Below are 22,036 nucleotides of genomic sequence, written 5' to 3'. Positions count from 1 at the left end.
GGAAGGGGATGCTGTCACAGGCCCAGAGATGTCCTCCACCCACCAAGCTTGCCTGGTGGTCTGACCATAGTCACTCTAGATCAAAGTGCCACCAGCCCCGCCCCTGGTACAGAAGTTCTCAAGCTTTAGGGTACATCAGTCATGGGAATGTGTGAATGCTGATTCCAGGGCCCTGCTCCCACAGGTCCTGTCTGAGTACTTAATGGGTGGGGCCTGAGAATTTGCATTTGCAACAAGAGTCCTGGCTGATTCTGTTACAGTGTGTCCCATGGCCACATCTTGGGAGATGCTACCAGAGCCGGGTGGTTGCAGGGAGCTTGACCAGGATGGCTCCCCACTGCAGGGCAGGGAGAAGAGCCAGCAGGTACTCAGCATCCACAGAGCAAGGTGCCCTTGCACCGATGCAGAGATCTTCAGACCCCTTCTAGGTGCATATAGCCAGAGAGCTCCAACCCCAGTGCTTAAGGGAGACACACGAAGGAGCCAGGAGCCTCCCGTAGGGATTCCTCAGTGGCTGTGATCACAGGGCACTGAGGATAAAGTCCAGTGTTGGGACTCGATCATCTATCATCAGGGCTACTTCTCACTGAGTGCTGACTATGTGCTAAGCAAATTACATGTCATTCAATTCTGACAACAAAGCTCTGAGGGAACTATTGTTTGGTATCCCCATTTTACAGAGCGGGAAGCTGAGGCTCCGAGAGTTCCAAAATCACACAGGCACAGAGAATGTCGGACAGCAGCAGTGGAAGGGGGGGTCTGCTCGCCCGAGAAGCAACGCTGCCATAACACTGACATTGGAGGGATTTTTGAGGGGCGATGGGAGGAAGACTTTCCCGCTGTGTTTCAGTAGCCTCGACGTGCCTTTGCAACTTAAAGCAGGTCAGATCTCTCAAGGTAGGTCCCCCTCCCATGGCCCCGCTGTCCCTCCCTCCCTTTCATCTTCAGTCCTGTCCTCTCCAACTCTTTCCCCTCTCCTCACCTTTTTACTTTTCCCCTCTTGTCCCCAAAGTCCGAAATTACAGCCTCCGTTTTCCTTGTCTCCCCCACTGCTAATGTAAGAGCGTTCTCAGGCCCCTCTCTGACAGTGCAGGCTCTCTGGAGAAATGAGAATTAGGTCCCTGGCCAGCCAAGTGACCTACCAGTTTCAAGAGGACACTGAGGGATCTTATTTGCCCGCAGGTTCCAAATATAATCCATGTTCCACTCGAGGCACACTTGGTGGTCTTTGAACGGGCGCTCAAAAGGTGGGACCGTCTTCAGCAGAGTGTAATTCTTCGCGACAGCATGTAGCAAGTTCTCGTCCCACTTAACATACATGTCTCCGCCCCCGTATGTGTGAGTAATCCAGGCGCGGAGAATCACCACCGACACAGATATGGAGTGTCTGATGAAATAGTCATCTCTGTACACCATGATGCTTGGAAATTTCACCCGGACGAGGTGTGTCCTGCTGGTGTGAAGGTGTTTCTCGTTCTTCCACCTTTTTTTGTACACAGGAATGCTACTTCTGAACTCAGATGAGACGACAGCTTCCAAACTGACGACACAAGGCTGAGAGCACAGATACTCAACGGAGACTTCAGAGATGTTGCGCACGTTTCCTTCAGCGACAGTGAAGTAGATGAAGTCTTTGTAAGCCACGCTCTGCTCCGCTTTGGGCATCACCGCCGTCGTCTGGGAGGTCTGCCGGCCCCAAGACGGGACGAAGTTCTAAAAAGAAAAACACATATATAGGAAGTTTTAAAATGATCACACTGCCCTGGCCAGTGTGGCTCTGTTGGTTGGAGAGTCGTTCTGTAAGCCAAAAGGTGTCAGGTTTGGTTCCTGGGCAGGGCATGTACCTGGGCTGTGGGTTTGGTGCCTGGTCAGAGTGTGTATAAGAGGCAACTGATCAATATTTCTCTCTCACATTGATGTTTCTCTCCCCCTCATCCTCCCTTCCCCTCTCTCTAAAAATCAATAAGCATGTCCTCAGGTAAGGATAAAAAAATTATCATATTGCCCTGGCTGGTGGGGCTCAGTGGATTGAGTGCCAGCCTGGAAACTGAAAGGTCACCGGTGTGATTCCCAGCCATGCCTGGGTTGCAGGCCAGATCCCCAGTTGTGGGTGTATGAGAGGCAACTGATAGATGTATCTCTAGCACATCACTGTTTCTCTCCCTCTCTTTCTCCCTTCCCTCTAAAAATAAATAAAATCATTTTTAAAAATTATCATATTAACAGATACATGAATCATGATTTTCCCGGGATAAGAAAAATCCACCTCCATAAAGCGGCAAATGTGGAAGATAAAGGATGTCAAAACCACTACTGAACAATTGGAGAAAAACCAACACACACACACACACAAATGAAGATTAGGCGACATTAACTGTCTCCCCAGACTCAGTAGCATCTGCTGATCTGAACGTGACTTTGAAACAACGTGGCAGCCGCTCCAGAGCTGGTTTCCAAATGGAAGCGCGAGTTCATAACACAACCAGTCACAATGAATCTGCCTTCGAGTGAAAGAGAGAACAATCCAGCTTCAGACATTTCCAAACTATTGTCCTGACTTCAAATGCCGGAGAGAAGCAGCCAAATCAGAGGGCGGGAGAAGAGTTCAAAGTGCACCCGAGAGGGAACATGACAGGGATGCCAACCGGGCCTCATTTTCTCTGGTAAGTTCTGAGCCAAAACAAGCACGCGTGATAGATGGACCAGCAGGAGGTTTCTGTTGCTCCAAATCAGGCACCGGCAGGCTGGGACCACAGACTGTGTTGTCTGATTTTTTTGTCATGGATGGCGCAACCTGTGCCAAGAAAGATTTCATTTGCCTGTTTATTTATCTAGTTCTCTAAATGACCAAGCCATCTCCATGTGGACATGGGTTCCAGAAAAAAATCTGTACAGTCTGGTCGTGAAGCCAAAGCACTGTTCCCAGCATACCTTATGGGTGCTGAGAGAGCTCCGAAGCCTGACCTTGTGACTCAGGCATCCAAAGCACAGTCGCAAAAAGGTTACTCGGGACCACTGCACACCCACTAGTAAGGCTATTGTAACAACAAACAAACAAGATAACAAGCGTTGCAAAGGATGGAGAGAAAGGAACCCTGTACACTGTCGGTGGGAATGAAAAACGGGCAACAGTTGTGGAAAACAATGCAGCGGTTCCTCAAAAAATTAAACAAGAATTACCATATGATCAGCTATTCCACTCGTGGGGGTACTCTCCCCAAAAGAGATGAAAGCAGGGACTCAGAGAGACATGTTCATAGACATGTTCAGAGCAGTATCGTAACAGCAGAAAGGGAGAAACAACCCAAAGCCCATCAACAGAGAAATGGATAAACAGATGGGTCCATATACACGATGGAACGTCAGTCAGCCTTAAAAAGGAAGTTCTGACACATGCTACGACTGGATGAACTTTGAAGACATTCTCCTAACGGTAATAAGTTAGTCACAAAAGAATAAATACTGCACGATTCCACTTATGCGAGGTCCCGAGAGGAGTCACAGTCACAGACCCAGAAAGCAGAACGGTGGTTGCCAGGAGCTGGGGGAAGAGGGGAAAGAGGAGTTACTGTTGTCAGGCATAGAGTTTCGGTTTTGTGAGAGGAGAGAGCCTGGAGATGGGGGTGATGGTCGCACAACACTGTGAATGCACTTTAATGTCACTGAGCTGTACACCGAACATGGTTAAATGGTAAAATGTTACGCTAGGAATATTTTTACCCAACAAATTTTTTTTTCAAAAGGTCACTGTTGTCTTCTCAAAAGAAGGGAGACAAGGAATCCTTTCCTCACTTCTGGTTTAGGGCAGTAGGAGAGGCCAAGGTGGCAAAGACAGGAAGACAGGTGTTCAGGAATCGTGTTCACAAATACCAGAACCTTTAACTACAAACCAGCCCTACAGGAGCACAGTCCCAGGAGAGAGTAACTCCACTGGGGCACCAAGGACAGGTGCTATGGAAGGAATGGTATTCCACTTGGGCTTTGAGGGATGAAAAGAAGTTCTTTAAGTAGGGGAGCAAAGCAGAGATGCTGCAAGTGGTGTGAACAGCCTAGGTAGGGGCAAGAAGGCAGGGAAATGCAGATGCACTGGTGGGGGGAGGGCGGGCAAGCAAGAAGCTTGGTTTGGCCAGAGAATAGAAAGGGGGTAAAATACATGAAAGGAAGTAAGAATATGAGGTTGAAAAAAGGCAGGGTCCTGGCTCTGGAGGACATTGAATCCCCGCCCAACAAGGCTGCCTTCTACTCTGCTGACAGCAGAGAATCGATGAACATCTCTGTAAAAGGGGATAGTGTTTCTATTTTAAAGCACTGACACAGTCAATGAGAATCCAAGCTGAGGATCAAGAAAAAGGAGCAAACGGCAGAGTTCATTGATAAGTAAATTCTCACTCACAGTAAGGGAAATGCCCATTGGAACTATCCTGAGGCACCATCTTGAACCTAGTAGAGTCACAGACGTCAAAAAGCCCAAAAAACACGTGGTCCTGGCCAGAGCAGGGAGGTAGGGAGGCCCCTTGTGTCCTGCCAGCGGGAATGATCTCCCTGGACTGCGATCAGGCAATACCAGCAAACCTCTGGCCCAATAATTCCTCTTCTATGACTTTATCCTGCAAATATACTCAAATTTGTGCAAAGGCAGGAATATACGGCTTTTCACTGCCGCACTGGTCACAGCAGCAAACGATGGAAAACTTGAATGCCGTCAAGACAGTGCTGGGTAGATAAATTACATTGCTTCTGCTCTTGGAGCCCAACACCACCGTGGACACAGGGCAGATCTTCACGCACAGACAACGGGATGATTGTCAAAGTTTGTTTTTTTTCCTGAACTTCAGAGTTCAGAAGTACCACTTGGGTTTAAAAAAAAGAAGAAATAATTACATATTTCCCTGAGTGCACAGAGCACTGGATGGCCACGTGAAGGTAAGATGCCCAGGACAGGGTAAGCCAGAGACCTGCCCTGACCATCCCTACTTATCTTTTGAATTTTGTACGACATAAATATTCCCCCAAAATGGGGCTGGGAGGGGAGCCTCAGTCCTAAAAAATAAAAATGGAAAATACAGTTTCTCTACATTGCAGAGGGAGGAGACTAGTGTATTAGTGATAGGCAACCCGGGGGGAGAAATAAGTAAAGTCCAAACTGTCCACCCCCTCAGGAAGAGGCTGAATTGTTTTATGTCCTCATTTATACTTGCAAATTAGAAGGGGGGAAATGAATATAAAAATAATGTTCGCTGTACAAGTAGGGAGTGTTAGAGCGGACAAGCCCTGAGTGACGAGTCAGCCCACCCCATGGTTCGAACAACAAAATGGCAACCGAGAGAGTGGCAGCCTCGAACACGGCCCGGCTCCTTTCCTCGATCCCCGCCCGACAGCACACAACAGCAAGGCTGAAGACTTGTCATTTCACGGCTGCCTGAGAGCTGCAGGCTGAATTCCGCTTTCCCATGAAGAGAGCTGCACCCAGCATTCGTCCACGCGCGGTGGTTTATTCACTCGGCAGATGTGCCGAGGTGTGGCCTCCTTCTCTAAATGGGAATCCAGCTGGTTGCGCCCCCAGCAGACTTCCACAGAAGCCAGAGAAGCTGGTGCTGGGGAAGCTGGACCAGAGCAGCGGCTGGCACACCTCCCTCGAAATGCCTTGACACCTCTCTTACTGGGTTTCACAGGAAGGAAACATTTGCTTAGTGAGTGAGACAATGGGGAGCAGAGTCCGGGGCGTGCTGTGGTATATTACATATCACATTGTGTTCTTTTCCAGAGAATGACTTAAAACCTCTCCCTCGTTCTTTCCATGTACAGGATACCTTAAAAACTCACCGGGGCCCAGTTCTCCACTTTGATTTTTTTTTAATCATGTTTTTATTGCTGATGCTAGGAACGCCCGTGAAAACCGGGATGCGGGGGGGAGAGGCTATTTGATTTCACTGCAAAGCGCAGTTCATAATAATCGTGTTCAGTATTTTACATCTTATTGCTAAAAGTGCACCGGCCCGCTTTTCCATGTTAGTACGCGCGGTGTGCTGAGCATGGTTTCAGTTCTGCTTGATGGCCCACAACTTTCCAGACCTCAGCTCATCATTGCAGAGGTCGGTGGTGACAGCTGAGGATGAAGAAGGCACAGGACACCTGCCCACATGCCCTCTCCAAGGCCTTTACTTGAAATTGTTTTAAAGGAACCTCCATGTACTTACATGAAGATTATTTTATTTTCACCTGCTTCAAAGTGCGGTGAAAGTAGATCCAAGGTTTATGGACTCTAGACATACGCAATCCAGTGCAGTGGCCACGGCAAGCACCCGGAATATGGCCGGTCCGAACTGAGGTGTGCTGTAAGTGTGAAATACACACTGGACTCCACAAACAATGTAAAAAAGATGCAGACTATCTCATTAATAATTTTTATACCAACTACATGCTGAAATGGTATCAGGATACAGTGAGTTAAGTAAAATATATTACTAACATTAATGCCACCTTTTTCAGTATACTTTTTTTTATGCTGCTACTAGAAAATTTGAAATTACATATGTGGCTTGCATTTGTGGCTCACATCATATTTCTACGGGATGGCACTGTTCTGGACTTGAGGTCAGCAGTTTTCCTGTAAAAAGGGACCACATGGCACATGTTTTAGGTTTTGGGGCCACTCGGTGTCCATCAAAACTACTCACCTCTGCTGTGGTAGCGAGAGGGGCTGCAGACAGCTCATGAGCTACTGAGCTTGGCTGTCGCCCAGTACAACCTTGTTTACTTACAAAAACAGGCAGCTGGCCGGGTGGACTGGCCTGTGGGCCACAGTTTGCCCACCACTGTTCTAGCTTTTCAAACTTTTGTTCCAGAGAGAATTTTGAAGAACACAAAGTGACGGAAGGCACGCTTTTTAAAGGAATTATCATATAGGAGAAACGAGGTGAATGACCCAATTAGGTATAATTTCAAACATGTGCAGTGGATGGGGCTTGATTTGTCATTTTGCTAAGGTTCCCTGGTGGTGGTGGTGACATCTTGCTATTGTTTCTTTCCAGAAAGATCTAAGCAGGATGAGAAACTAGATCTCCATGAGATCCAATTGCCTGGACCAAGAGAGATTATTTGAGAAGTGGGAAAAACATGAGTGGCAGCTAGGGTGGGAGAGAAAAGCAACCTCAGGGGCTGGGCAGCGTTTTCTGAGCATGATGGAGTGTGCTGGCCTCAAGGAGGCTGGTCGAGACCCCTCAGGAAGGCACTGCAACCTGCGGCCCCTTGGGCACCTACCCAATGTAGGAAGTTGGCATCTCGTGGTTGGTGCCGAGCCAGGGGGCAGCTGTTTCACTGTGAGTTGTGGCTACCTCTGTTATGTACAAAACCAACATCGATTATCAACACATCACACTCTAAATATTGATTAAGCTGAAGCTGATTTCCTGGATCAAGTCATGTGTGTGGTTGTGAGCTGTTTCCTGCCAGGAAAACAAGGCAATTAACTTGAAGAGTTCCAGTTACAGGCATGACACGGGTCCAATCTTCATAGGTATTTTCACATGCCAGGTTGCATTAACATAAGCTAAAAATTACCCAAACATTCCTTTGTTTAGAAATTATGAGGTCAGAATCCATGACATAGTCATTGCTATGTCTCTGGCTTAACACACAGGTTTCTGGTGTTTCTTGCTGATATGAAGTACCGGGCAGGGACATTTCTACCAAGTACCCTGGTGGTCCTACATATAAACCGAAGGATTTGATCCAACCGTGGGTCACCCCAACACTCTTTCCTGACATTCACAAGTTCTTTTGTGGGGGCGGGGGGCCTGGCCAATTCTCTATTTTCCACCCAGCCTCATCAACCTCCTTTGGAAAAGCCCTTTCCTGGGGGCATCTCACTGGGCCCCTGGCGGTCAGAGCTGAGGTGGGGGACCGTGAGTGAGGTCAGGGAAGGTAGCACTCTGGCATCCACCACACCCACATGGGGTGGGCTTCTCCCAGCTGTCCAGTCCCTCCAGACCTTCAGACAACCCCCCTATATTCTAGAACTTTTTCATTTCTCCACACCAAAAATACAGAGTAAATCTTTAAAATGACTTCTCCTTCCACCCCCATCGGACTGCTGTTCATCTGGCAAGTTCATCTATGTTAATGTGATAATGACAAAATGCTGCAGTAATGGCACATCTAGGCATTTCTATGCCAGCCCGGTGGAAACAATGCCTTCGATGCAAAGGCCAAATGCACTGCAGCAGTAAGCAAGGTATTTGAGGGGGAGGGGACCATTTCTGTGCCCCTCAAATTATGCCGTTTAGGCAGACGCATAGATGTTCCACCTCGGAAGCTCCTGATCTGCTCTGCACACAGTGGCGCTGAGCTCTGAGAGACGTCTGAGCCCTCAAACATCTGTTTCGACCAGAAGCAAGCCCTAATCAAAGTCAAGTTTGACAGCGTCACAGGCAGTCACAAAACACAGGTTCCTTTGTCTTTGTGTAACTGTGTACTTCTTGCAATTTTTTATGACAGAAAGAAATGGGTCAGTTAATGCGTGTTCATGATAAAAGTCCCCAAAACTGAAGATCTCGATGCACTCCGTTCAGCCTGGGAATTGGGAAACAGATGAATTTAGGTATCTTGTGGATGGAGGGAAAAAATCTATCAATCCTGCCTAAACTTCTTTCAGGATGACTGCATCCGATTCCTTTAAACGAAATCAGTAAGAAGAAACTCTATACCCTCCCTTATTCTAAAGAGCTGAGGAAAACTTGGCTCTTTTCTCCACACGATCCTCTTGTGATCTAAGGAAGGGACAGAGATTGGACAATCTTAAATCATTCACATCTTACTGTGGGAAGTTCATTCACAATATACGTGTACGTGGGTATGTCTGATACGCAAACCACAACCAACTGACTGTTCTTCTCACTCCTGCCCATTCTGCCCCATCAGTCACCTCAAAAACCGTGGCTTATGAGGTCTTTCCCTCCAAGGTGGTTGGATCAAACTTTCCATAGGTCAGAAGGGTAATTGGATTGGCTTGAAAGGCCTACTTTTCCAATTTCTGCTGACTAGAAATAAGCAAAAAATTTGTTTATGTCAACAAAGCATGCAATTAAGCAGAATGGGTGATGATGTCAATATGGGCTTTCAAAAATCAAGATACGCCTAAGGAAACATTTCCGAGTCACCACGTACGCCTTCCCAGACCGGAGAGCTGGCTAGGGACACACCATCGCAATCACGATCAATACTCCTGCTGAGCGGGATCCTCTCCCCTCTTTAATGTGGTTTACTGTGCTATTTCTTTCTAGCTCCAATCATACGAGGGCACCACGGTTTGGATTGGTTTGGTTTCTGTGAGTAACTCCTGTGTGCCGGGCATTGGGACGGCTGTGGTCTTCCCCACTCAGGTTTAACCTTGTCCTGTCACACTGAACTCCATCAAACATCTCCCTTCCAACCTAATCCTCACTACAGCCCTGAGAGGGACAGAGAATTCCAGCTGAGGAAACGAAATGGATTCAGAGATGGTGAGTAACTTGCCCAAGGTCAACCAGCAGAACCAAAAATTCAAATCCACATCTGCTAACTCCAAAGTCAGCCATGGTGTTCTTCTTGCCTCCCAGAAACACCCAGAATGACACCCTCAACTCACCCACTGACTGCTACACCTTTACCACTTTCTGGCTACAGGTAAGGGAGTCTCAAGACTTTCTTCACTCCCATCTTGAAAGGGGGTGGGGGCGGCTAAAATTCTATGGGGTCACTATGCCTGTGTCTGAGGCGGGAAGATGGTTTCCACAAACACACACACCACACTGAGCCACCTCCCCAGCTCTTTTCGGGGTGAGGATGGGAGACAGGAGCTGCCAAGTCAGAATCTCCACGGCCATTCCTCACACACTGCACAGCCCTCCTGCCCCTCGGTTCCTTTCTCAGGGGAATGGGATGCACCAAGGAACAGGGTAACTGAATCCGCTGTAGGCTAGTTATGGTCTACTTGAGTCTATCCATCTTCTCCATGAAATACTTCAGTTCTCTATGTCTTCTGGTCAGCTAATTCATGGCTCCTACACTTTTATCCACGAGACTAGAAGGGCTAGAAGGCAAGAGGCAAATGCCATTGCTTGGGAGATTTTAGGGGCTCTGGTCAGGATGAATGGGGAAGCTGTTGGCTGACGTGAAGTCTGAGGATGATCTCTGCATTTCAGCATGTTCATAATCACTCTCGCACAGGCTGGACAACTGAGGCTCCTTCACTCTGTTCTGCTCTTCCAGGTCCTGTGTGACATGCATGGTTACTTCTGGAGAGATAACCAATGGCCAGCACAGAGAATTCTACACAAGACTGTGGCCGCCGCCACCCGCCAACAATCCTCACATCCACCTGCACTGCTGATGTCCTCTTATTTCTTTGTCCATGGTTGTTTAATGAGTACTAACGTCTACAGCCAACCATCAGTAATACTAGACAGTGTGAGATTTGTTTTCTCATTTAAGAAAAAATTATATCTTTGAGATACGAGTTCAGAAGGGACAAAAATTGCCTTCGACGAGTGCCATTGTCATAGATGGGGCTGGGGAAGCCTCAGAACGTTCTGGCCAAGTCTGGAGGCAGGTAAGAGTTAATGATGTGAGAGAATGGCAAGGGGGTCTGTCTGCTGGGCACAGCAAGTCCTGTGCGGACCACACTGCTCAGCACCAGTGAGCTCAGGGGAATCGATCTCATTGCCTTTTGCTTTTGAGGCCCTCACCCTCTTTGGGGAGGCTCTCTGCATCTTGACCTTTGGTGACCTCAGAATTTTCTGGCAGCTACTAGAACCAAGGATCATCTTTTCAGAAATCTGCTTGGCACCACTCCGTGACTTATCTTTCAGGCCTCGTCACAATTATTCATGCTTTGGCAGTATCCTAGCTACAGTCACAGTTCCATTCTTAGGCTGTGACTGAAGGTTACTCTGTCCCAGCCAATGGAGAAGGAGCAGCCCATTGCCCCTGGACCCTGGCTCCAGGATGCAAGCTTCCCACGAGGGCAGGGGCTTATAGGCATCTGTTCAGAAAGCTGCTCTCAACCACAAGCTTCATGAACAAGATCGCTGGGGACCACACAAATTGGGAATTGGTCCCCAAATCACAGAAAATCAGCTTTGGAATGGACTCCCAGGCATACTCAGCTCTATACTTGAACACACATTCATACGAACTCAAGTGCTAAACTTCGCCAACCAGCTGCTTCTGGACTGTATAAAGACCCACTCTTATCTCTCCATCACGGATGGCAAATAATGTCTGGTTTAATCTTTCTCTTTAACATCCTGCTCCTATTCTGTGGCCTGTGCTTCCTGCTTTGTATATTTTAGGTTACTTTAGACATGACCTCACATCCTGGCCAATTGCACAGTAGCTGCTAATTGCAAAAGCTTTGCTAATGGCCCATGCATCTATGCATGAGGGGAATGGGTTACAAGAAGAAAAATCTAGAAGGCAATTAGCTAGCATGGCTGAAAACTGGGGCCCTGGAATAGGTAGATTTGGGTTTCAAGGGTGGGCTACCTGTGTGGCCCAGGACAACTTACTTATTATCGTCTTTGAGCCTCAGGAGATCATAATAGCTCCTGCTTCAGATGTCATTGCTAAAATTAATATTAGATAATGCATATAAACAACTTTGTACTATTATTACTATTATTATTTAGCCTTCTAAATTATGGGATAGCTTTCTTCCTCTAGGGTCTACACATTCCTGAGATCCCAGCTATTCTGCTCAACCTCTACCCTCCACTTTCCTGCCCACCCCTGCCCCTTCCACAGGCTGACCACACTTCCTCTAGGAAGGATTCCTTGATGAGCAGAATGCATGCAATTAACATTTTCTTCTTGGCTGTTTCATGGTTTTCAGACAGATGTTTATAATTCCCCCAATTCATAGGCTAAACCTCTTCAAGGTCAAGCAGCCTTCCTTACCTGTTGTCAGTATCTCAGGTAGCACATACCTCTAGAGCAAAATCCCTAGCAAGTGGCTAGACCTTGGTGGGGCAGGGGGTTGGGGGTACGCCCACCTGCCAAGTCACACTTTGCTTCCTCGGGTTTTGCAAAAGCTTCTCATTCAGTTGGAAAACGGTTTCCCTGGCTATCAAAGTCTTTCTTTTACAGTAGCATACCCGAAGCCCCTCTGAAGGGAACACACAGAGTCAGGAGGCACTGACATTTCCCTCTCCGTATTGGTTCCAAAACCCATTTCGTCCCTCTGCCAAGACATTCATCCATGCTCTAGTCATTCCCCACACGGCAGTATTTTCTATTATCTCCCTTTCTGGAGCCCAACCGCTCACTCCCCTACCTCACTCCAGTCTGCCTGACAGCGTCATTTCCCCCTCTCTGTCATGCTCTCTCAGACCCCCTTGGTCCACACAGAACTCTAATACCTGGTCCACCATCTGTCTCTGTTCCCACCAACCATGAGGCCTCTAGGCTCTGCTCTGGTTACTCTGATTTCCTGGAATTGTCAAGAAGTGGTCTCTTTTTGCCAGGTGTGAAGATTTCCCTGTGGAACTTTCCAGACCACCTGTACATTAATGGTTTACCCAGTACCCTACTCCATCATTTCTGCCTCTGTGGGTAACCAGGGCCTTGCGGCCGGGGTTTAAACTGGGAGCCCTGGCATTCCTCAATATTAAACAATAATATCTCTTGGGTAAAAAAAAATCATTCATGTTAACCGACAACTTCTTATGAAAAAATATGAAGTAAATCCAATCACAGAATTTGGTACTGGCTAATTTTAAAATATAAAGAAAAGCACGGAGCACTCAACAGGTAGATGCAAAAGCAGAAATACGACTTGCCTTTTCACACTCCCTCCCTTGCTGCAAAGAAATGAAACACCCGAGAAGTCAAGAATGTTCAAAGAAACTTGGGAGGCAAATTTCCTTGGAATCAAATTCCAAGTCCTGCAGTGTCGCCTAAGCAGTTTTGAGCTCCTGAGAAGAAAGACTCCAAGTAATGACAATGCCACGTAAATGAAAATAATTCTGGACGATGACACTGCTCCATTTTTTTCACATTCTGTGAATTTCCTATTACATCAGTTTCATGATTCAGCATTTTCCATTTCATTTATGTGCAGTAATGTGCGGCGAGACAACCCAAGGGCTCTGCAGGACCCTGGAACGTAAGGTGGGCTGAACAGGAAGGGTGTCACCTTCGGTACATTTATGTTGCTTGGAACTCAAGGCATAAGGAAAGAAAAGCCATCAAAGGAATGGAGAGAGAGTTCTCCCGCCTTGTTCTGAGGGTCTAAATGACTCTGGTATTTTAAGTGAGTTGGTCTTGACAAATAGGTTACTGCCATTTAGTTGATGACTAAAAACAGAAGCCAAGAAGTGTGAAAACTGTAACTGATGTGCATTAACCCAAACGTATTCTCAGAAATGACAATGTTCAAGACACAGCTAAAGTCACCACTCTGGCGGTAAGCGTGTTAAGAACTAGATTTCTTTCTGGCACCGGCAACTTGGCTAGAGTGGCCATGGAGGAGTTGAAGAGCTCCGGAATCGGGAGATTCATCGCCAAGTGCATTGGCTTTAAAGGGTCGGGGTCCTGACGACAGGGTGGAAACTAAAGGAGGGTTGAGGCGGGTGCAGGCGGGTGCCAGTCGCGGAGAGAAAGAGGAGAAGTTAGGCACGAGGAGAAAAGGATCTACGAGAACATTGTAAGGGAAGCCCAGGACGGTAGGGACGGGGCTGGAGAGCCGTGCGCGGTGGGGTCGGGTAGGAACTCGGCTTAGCAAAGATCCCAGGTGGAGTGGGGGACAGGCCGGGTCTCGAGGGGAATCGGACTCAGGTTTGGAGCGAGTCTGGGAGGGAGATGAACAGACTCGAGAGAGAGCAAAGCGCCGCAAGTCCGGTCCACGCACCGCTCTCTGCGCCTCCGGAACCCATCCCAGGTGCCGGGAGCGCCCGGGGCACAGCAGCCAGGAAAAGAGAAAACTAGCAACACCGCACCCACTCCGCTCATCGGAGGTCCCCGGCCCCACCACCCGCGTCCCCCGGGCCCCGCGCGGAAGGGAGGACCGAGGCAGGGTCCGGTGCTCACCAGGTAGCAGAGCAGGAACAGCGCGCAGGCTGGGCGGCTGCCGAGGTCCTGGGGGACGCTGCCGCTCGGGGGGGCCATGGCTACGGCTCGAGGACCGACCGCGGGCGGCAGGGGTTGTTGCTGCTGCTGCTGCCGCGGCCGCCCGAGCCACTCGCCACGCCGCTTCATGGCGAGGCCGCCCGGATCCGGGCCGGAACAGGTCACCTGGTGCAGGGACCGGCCCCCGCCCGCGGCGCCACCTTCCCGCCCGCCCCCGGCGGGGCCGGCCGCTGCGCGGGGCCACCTGCCGCCGCCGCTGCTGCCGGACCCGCCGCCGCCACGGCGCTTGAGCCGAGCCTCGCCGCCCCCGCAGCCCCAGCCGAGCGCCGGCTCCTCCCCGCCTCCCAGTCCCCGTCCTCTCCCTCCCCTCTGCTCCCTACCCAGCCCGCCTCCCGGCGCTCCCTCCGGCCACCAGGATTCCACCCCTCCCGACAGCCCGCGCCCAAGCAGGTGGGGATGGACCCGGTCCGCCCTCCGGCCGCAGCCCCCTGCCCGCGCAGCCCTGCCCCGGGCCCGCCTCTCCTTTCCCTTTCTTTCCTCTCCTCCCCCGCCCGGCTCACCCGCTCTTCGTTTTCGCGAGCCTCTGCCCTCCCTACGTTTCCCTTTTTTCCCTCTCCGCTCTTCCTCTCTCACCTCTCTTCCGATTCCCATCCTTTTTTTCACTTTCTCCTTTTCTCTCTCCCGATCTCTTTCTATTCCTCCCTCCGGCATTTTCCCAGTCCCACCCACTCCTTTTGCAGGGCGCGCAGCCCAGTTCCCGCCGGTGCAATGGGTTTTGTTCGGTTGCTTTTTTTTTTTTTTTTTTTTTTTTGGCAAGGGCGCCATTCCCGCTGGGCGCCGGGCGAGTGTGCCCCCTGGAGTTGCGCCACGCACCGACCCAGCTTCTAGCCCTTCAGGGTGGATTTTGACCCCTGCCAACCTCCACCTGTCCACCTGCAGGGGTGGGGCAGCCTTCCTGCTGGTACGTTATTAGCTCGGGTTGCGCCGCGCCCTGCCCGCTGGGTCGCGGCAGGTTCTGGATGTTTCCCGAGGGTTTTGTGCGGGGCTGCCGCCGCCCCAGCCGCCGCGCTCTTTGTTTTAGTTGTCCAGAGTATCGGCGCCCAAAGCGGATTGGCATTTAATTTGTATCCCTGTGCCCCGGCTTCCACTTTGGACGGAAAAGAAAATGAATTAATTAGGCCAATGCAATTGTCCTCAAGCCCCAAATGAGAGGGGTGAGGCTCTTCAAGTGCACAAACAGCTTTAAAGAGAAAAAAAAAAAATCCAGGCACATCTTGGCTTTGGGGACGCAGATTGGGACTGGCTGCTCGCTGACCAGGGAGGTATCGACAGGCCGCACAGCCAAAGCCGGACCCCCTGCTCTAGACCCGCCCTGGCGCCCAGGGAAGGGCCCTGCTCTGCCTAGCGGCTCAGACGACAGCTTGGGCCCGTGGCCGCTGCCCGGAACAGTTAAGCCGCCTTCGACAATTAGCAAAAGCTTCCCTTCGGCACTGGTGGATTTGTGCGGGTTGGAACTAATAATGTACTGGGAGTCTGAGACAACACAGCCCTTCCCCTGTGGAGGTGCTACCACCGTAGGTCAAGTCGCGAAAGGCGTTGGAAGAGGCTGGTGGTGAATATGAGATGCCCAGGGCTGCGTTTGACCAGCTTCGGAATGCCCTGGGTCTGGGTACGCCCTCGGCCCCTCACTCCACACTCAGCTCCTCCGCTGAGTCATCCCTCAGTGTCTTTACGTCACCTGAGGGCTGTGGCCCCGGGTCAGGCTCTTCTTGGCCCAGAGTCATTCCCTGCAAATGACGCCTTCTATCACTGGTTCTCAGACTCCAGCCTGCATCCCAGGGAGCTTGTGAACACACCTGCGGCTGGCCGACATCGCTAGAATTTCCGAGTGGGTGGGCCCAGGGTGGGGCTTGAGAAGCTGCCTTCCTGACTAGCTTCCAGGTAAAGCAGTCACCCATGGAAGCATTTGAGGGTTTCCTTGTTTGCCAGATGTCACCACTGCCCTGTCCCATTTCCTCAGGCCCAAAGAACTCTAATGCCCCTGTGTGGCGTGGAAAATCGTTTGTTCTATCCAGTGCGTGAGGGGATAAAGGGCTTGGTGACTTCAGCGGAGAGCATGCCTGTATTTTTCCTGTCAGGCCAAAATAGAAATGCTACTTTTTAGTGCATGGGGCAGGAAAACTGTGGGCCAGTTCGGGAGAACAGGGAGTCACAATATCTGTGGGGTTTCCACTGGTGTTCCTGGGCCGTTCTGCAGAGTTTCTCTCCGTCACGCCTGGACTTGGTTGGTCTTCAGGGAACTGAATGGTTCCCTCAGCTTGTTTGTAATCGGGATTCACGGACTTGTAGTCTTCCAAGCCTGTGAGCTTTCGGGTGTGGATTCACCTAACCGTAGTCAGTGCGCAGGGCCCCCCATAGGGGACTGGGCTATTTTTAACCTGGCGTACCCAGTCTCTCACTTGCTCATCTTCCATTGCTCTCCTACTGTGCTCAGGCACCACCCCAGACCGCAGGAACCCAAAGGTGGCAGGACCGTCCCTTTCCATGGGGTGGAGGAGTGGCAGGAATGCAGAAAACTGACTTAAAATACGCTTTGGTTCTCTAAAGCCACCTGCAGGTTGCTCTGTGGCGCCCGGGGCAGGGGGTGGCAGTAATGACTGATTAATTCTGTATTAGGGAGTGCCAGAGAAAGAGAAGGTGGGGATTTCTATTCACAGTGCAGTGTGACATTTGATCCAGGGACAGAATGCTATGGCCCTTGCCTCTCTGGCCACTTGTGTCAGTAATTTGAAGGGTGTGGTCTGATTTCAGAAGAAGGCCCTTTATTTAAAAAATATCATGCCGTCCCATTGTAGTGTGGAAGGGCTTAAAATTCCACCATTGTAATGTATCGGTTTGATTTAAGTTTTAATACTCCCCTAAAATATGAAGGTCCCCGGGGAGACTCTCATTACTGCCTAAGTGAGTCAGTTTATCACATCCCCTCGAACTTCACACCTCAACATGGAAGAGGGCAAAGGCGCCTGGGTCCTAGGGAGGAGGGTGACCTCCCTTAGGGAAGCTCAGTGGAGAAGCCTCCAGGGCCTGGAGAGATGAAGCAGAGCCTGCTCTGCATCTGCTTGCTTGGCGGGCACTCCACGATATCTTAGACCACGGTTGTCCAATGCTAACATGGCTTAAAATCAGTACATCTCAGGGACCAATGCAGTTGGCCCACTGTTAACTTCAAACAAGCAAAATCAACCCCCAGATACCCTTACAGTATCTTCTGTCAATATTATTTCTTTAAAAAGTCAGAGCATTTCTAAAATTAGAAGTCCAAAAATTAGGAAGGACCTAATAGCAGAATAAAAGACAGTCCTTGAAACTGAGTGTAATTTGCTTGTGAAAAACTCCTAATTGGTCCTTGTCTCATTTTGCTCCGCACCCATGGGAACGTACCTTTGGACAGTCACCGTCCATGCTGACGCTTGGAAACCGCATTTGTAGGGACCAAGGATGGGTAGGGTACAAGACGTGAGCCTATGGAGACAACTGACCTCTGGGGGTTGCAGGAGGGGAAGGGAGGGCACTACCCCTGAGAAACACTCATTCTTCCCACTTCCCTACTACATGAACGACTGGCGCCCTGGCAAAGCCACCACTCTAGGGAGCCTGCCCTCATGACCTCAGGGTCAAACTTCATTGGCCGTTTCCCTCTGCCCCTCTGGGCATGGCCTGTAGCTGCATGTGGCAACTGGCTGGCCCTGCCTTATGTCTCGTTCACTGTGTTGGCCTTGCCTCCTCCTGCAAGTAGACTGTAAGCTCCTTGAAAGCAGAGGTGGTTTCTTAAATTTTTTCTTTATTTTTTATTTTACAGAGAGGGGAAGGGAGGGGGGAAAGAGAGAGAGAGAAACATTAATGCAAGAGAGACGCATTGATCAGTTGCCTTCCATACACACCCTGACTCGGGACCACACCTGCAACCCAGGCACGTGCCCTGACTGGGCATCGAACTGGTGACCTTTCAGTGCTCGGGTAGACGCCCAACCTACTGGGTCACACCAGTGGGGGCCAGGGTTGTTTCTTAATCAGCTCTGTGTATTCCCTTCATGCAGTGTATAGAAGTTCTTATTCCCTAAATAAAATTGAATCTACCATCTTCCTTTTTCATTTTTTCTTCCATCCTTCCTGTCTCCCGTCTTACCTTCCTTCCTTCTTTTTCTTTTTTATTCATGGTTATCTCCCCCATGCTCTTCCACAGTCAGGGTTCTCAGGAATCCTGGTACCTTCTCCTCTTGGCCGCCCCCTCCTCCCATTCTGCAATTTCAGATATTCAGAACAAAGATGACTGAACTGTGACATTTGCCTTTTACATCAAACTAGAAGAGAATAAAACAGAAATAGAAGAGAAGACTGCTCTCAGACCACACACTTTCCATCTCAATGGGAAAACCGTGGTCCTTCCTTTCCTGCCAAGGGCGACCTTCAGGGTCGAGCTAAATCCTGCCCTCCAAGCAAGGTGTGCGGTGCTTCCATTTTTCTCATGACACCTATCTTTCCTGTCCCTGAATCCATTTCCTGTCTGTTTGCATCCTCCATGTTAACCAGCTACTTCCTATTTCTGTCTTCCTTACAGAATCCCATTGGACACCATCCTCACGTCCTGGCCCCCAGAGTCTGTCTTTTGAGCCTCAAGGGCCCGACTCTGCACACTCTGTCTACGGGCCACAGAGCCCGTGCTCTGGGAAGCTGTAGCAGAGAGGGGATGGGAGCTCCTGTGGAACCTAAGAGTTTTTCCGGGTATTTCTAAGGGAATGCTGTAGGTCCGAGAATCACTCTCTCTGTAGCCCTGGTGTGCTCCGAGCTGTATTTCTGGGCCTGTCAGATGAAATGCTGTTGCTCTTGGTTATTTTTGGCTCTTTGCCTTCCTGGGTAGGTGCATATCCAGCTCACTTCTTCCCCAGCCTGAGCTGGGAAAAGGCAGGTGGCTTCCCTTCGCTGAGCCCTGTCTCGCGTCAGCAGCACGTGTCCCTCAAGCAGTGGCTGTCGGATGCTCGCAGGCTGCACACAGGCTCTGTGCTGTGTCCAGGTGGGCAGCAGGGCAGTTCCCTCTCTGGCCACTAATAAAGAGATTTGTGAGCTGAATGCCCCTGGGCAGGTGCAGCCAGGTGCCCACAGCCTCCCCACTCAAACACAGGTCTGAATCCTGCCCTGCGGGATGTCTGTAAAAACTTCTCCTGCCATCCCTGGGGGCACCTGGGATGAGAGGGGGGACATTTCAGATTCAGTGAGCACCGAATTCTACATACTGAGGGTCTGAGGAAGGAAGTTACACCAGAAGGCGGAAGGTCAAGGGCATGTGTCCGTAGGTGGGAGGAAATCTTTGGGTGAGTGTGTTGAGAAGAACCCTTGTGTGAAAAGGAGTGGAATGGAGAGAAGTTGTGTGTGAATGTGCATATCCACTTGGGACAGAGAGTGAGGGGAGAGCGCGGCAGGGCGCCGAGGGAGGGAATGTCACTGTAAGTAACTGAGGAGAGAGAGTGAGTGCGTGTGACAGCTGGGGGAACACCGGTTGTGTCTACAAGCCCTGACAGTGTTTTGTAGCTGTGTTCTACCCTGAAATCGGGATGCTCGGGCAAACACCAGCATCGAGTTAGGCCTTCCAGTCTATCGGTCATATGCAATATCAAGGAAAATGAAATGTCGAGATCATCTGTGCCTCTGTGGACGCTTAGCAAGGTCCATATAAAATCAAGAAAAGCATGCAAAAGGTAGAGCTAGAGCAGGGTTCTCCCAGTAGCTACTTATCTCCACAGCTTTTCCTGAAAGACTTCTTTCTAAAGTTCTCATCAAGCATTACTCTAAGTCATTTAATCCTTAGGACAGCAGCAGCGGCAGCCTCATTTACAGATGCAGAGACTGAGTCACTGGAGAGGCTCAGATCCGGGTCCTGGAGGTGGCGGAGCCTGTTTGGATTAGGCACCTTGCTCAAGGGCTCGGGCTCACACTGCTACCCCGGGCTGCTGCTGCTGCTGCGAAAGGAGGGGCTGGCCAGGCAAGCGGGCGTTGTGCAGCATGTGGGGGAGTCACACCTGGATTTCAGGCCTAGGTCTCGTCGGTGCTTTGCCAGGTGCTTGTGGACACAGATTGTCATATCAGACACACCTGTTGAGGGCCCAGCCCTCCATGTCCTAGCTGTGTTACCTCAGGCAGCTCACTAGCCCTTTTCGAACTTAAGCCTCCAGGTCTATAAAAATGGGGATAAAATCACCAGTCTGCCCATTTCCACGGTGTTGTGAAGGCCAGATAAGGCAGCATGGTAAATATCAATCCCTAGACAAAAGCACAGCATCATTTGTATATTATTCACACTTACCTGCTTCCATAAAAGGCTCCATAAAGAAAATAACATCCCTGGTAAGACCATAAAGAACAGAAGGATGTTTATGTGGTAGCATAAACCCCACCCATGAGCCATCTCCCATTATAACCCTCAGGAAGGTGTTTCCCCTGGGCGAAGCCAGCTGCCACGTGTGAACTGTGAGAAAGCTCAAGCTGGCCACGTGGAGGGAGAGAGAGCTCCTCGGCCAGCCTCCAGCCCTGCCAGCCATCCCAGACCGGCTGCCAGACATGTGAACGAGCAAACCCTCTTGAACATCTAGCATAGGTGGTCCTTTAGATGACTCCAACCCCAGCCACCATCCAACTAAAGCTGCACATGACTCCCCAAGCAAGGACTGCTCAGCTGGGTCCTGTCAACTCACAGAACCATGAAAGGCAAAAATAAATTGTTTTGAGCCACTAAGTTTGGGGGTAGTATGTTCACAGCAAAAGCTAACTGAAACTGTGCCCTAGACTAATAGTAACATTTTAACTGAATGGTATAGTTAGCTTTGAGCTTCCTGGCATTCAAAGTGAAAAGGGGAGCAGGATGGATTATATGCACTTAATTATCTTGAAGTACAATGGTTTACCTGAATGGATAGTTTATCTGACTTGCCTCCTTTGCAGTCTAATGAGAGTAAAAACTGAATGATCTTCCTTCCATGAAAATCTCTCCTATATTTACCAAAATTACAGTTTTGCAAACCAAGGAACTGCAGTCATCACTAACAAGAAAATGCCCCTCACGTCTGCCAGAATCTTTCAGGCTGTAGCTCAAGCCCATTTTCTCCTGTTTGGTTCTCAGGGGATCTTCTGCCTCCTTCCTAGTTCTCATCCCAAATTAAGTTACAAAAGGGTTTGGTGACTCCAGAGTCCTAAGTGGCCCAAAGTAGTGCTTAAAATAGAAATGCTGAATATAGTTGAAACTTAAGCAGATTGGATGATTTATTCAAACCTTCAGGAAAAAAATCACTATGCAGCCTGGAATTGAAATGTAGACTTGTGGTTCCTAATCAACTAGAATGCAATACTTCCCTGGTGGTAGCCCCCAAAAAGAGAATGGAAAAAAAGATAAAATCTTGGGTTGGCCTAAAAGTCCATATGTTTTTTTCCATAAAACAAGACACATTTTTTGTTTTCACCAATAAGTTTATTGATTAGGATGTTTTGAGCATGTCGGCTGTCTCCTGTGTGGTATAACGTTGACCGTTTTCTATCAATGTCTCGATTGGATTGTTACCAACGTCAACCCCTCTGCCCGACTGTGGAGCATCGTCCACTGAGAGATCTCCAGCACGAAACGTCACAAACCACTTCTGACACGTACGATCAGTCACAGCACCATCTGTATACACTGCACAAACCATTTTTTGCCTTTCAGTTGCGTTTTTACCTTTCAGGAAATAATAAAGCATAATGTGGCAAAAATGTGGCTTATTTTTTTCTGTTTTCAATATTAAAATGGCTACACAAAAACTCACCAATTTTGATAAATTTTTTAATTTTTTAAAATACTTTATTTCCAGAGAGAGGGGGAGAGAGTGAAAAAGAGAGAGAAACATCAATG

The 22,036-nt window shown here is 49.5% G+C and overlaps 1 protein-coding gene across 2 annotated transcripts in view; it reads right to left on the bottom strand.

Annotated features, from left to right (window-relative positions):
* The window catches only part of SEL1L3 (SEL1L family member 3), a 95,773-nt gene extending 81,304 nt beyond the window's left edge, over nt 1–14,469 (bottom strand). The window contains exons 1-2 of one of the 2 annotated variants that reach the window (XM_045182767.3): nt 14,065–14,469; nt 1,143–1,713 (exon numbers count right to left, since the gene is read on the bottom strand). In XM_045182767.3, coding sequence (XP_045038702.2) covers nt 1,143–1,713; nt 14,065–14,232 — 739 coding nt within the window. In that variant the 5' untranslated portion in view covers nt 14,233–14,469. The remainder of the gene's footprint in view (nt 1–1,142; nt 1,714–14,064) is intronic. The other variant, XM_024573608.4, reaches the window with a different exon arrangement.
* Nucleotides 14,470–22,036: the final 7,567 nt, after the last annotated feature.

Source organism: Desmodus rotundus, chromosome 4, assembly GCF_022682495.2.
Source record: "Desmodus rotundus isolate HL8 chromosome 4, HLdesRot8A.1, whole genome shotgun sequence".
NCBI lineage: Eukaryota > Metazoa > Chordata > Mammalia > Chiroptera > Phyllostomidae > Desmodus > Desmodus rotundus.
Note: the sequence above shows the minus strand (reverse complement) of the source record. Positions and strands in the feature narration are given on the sequence as shown.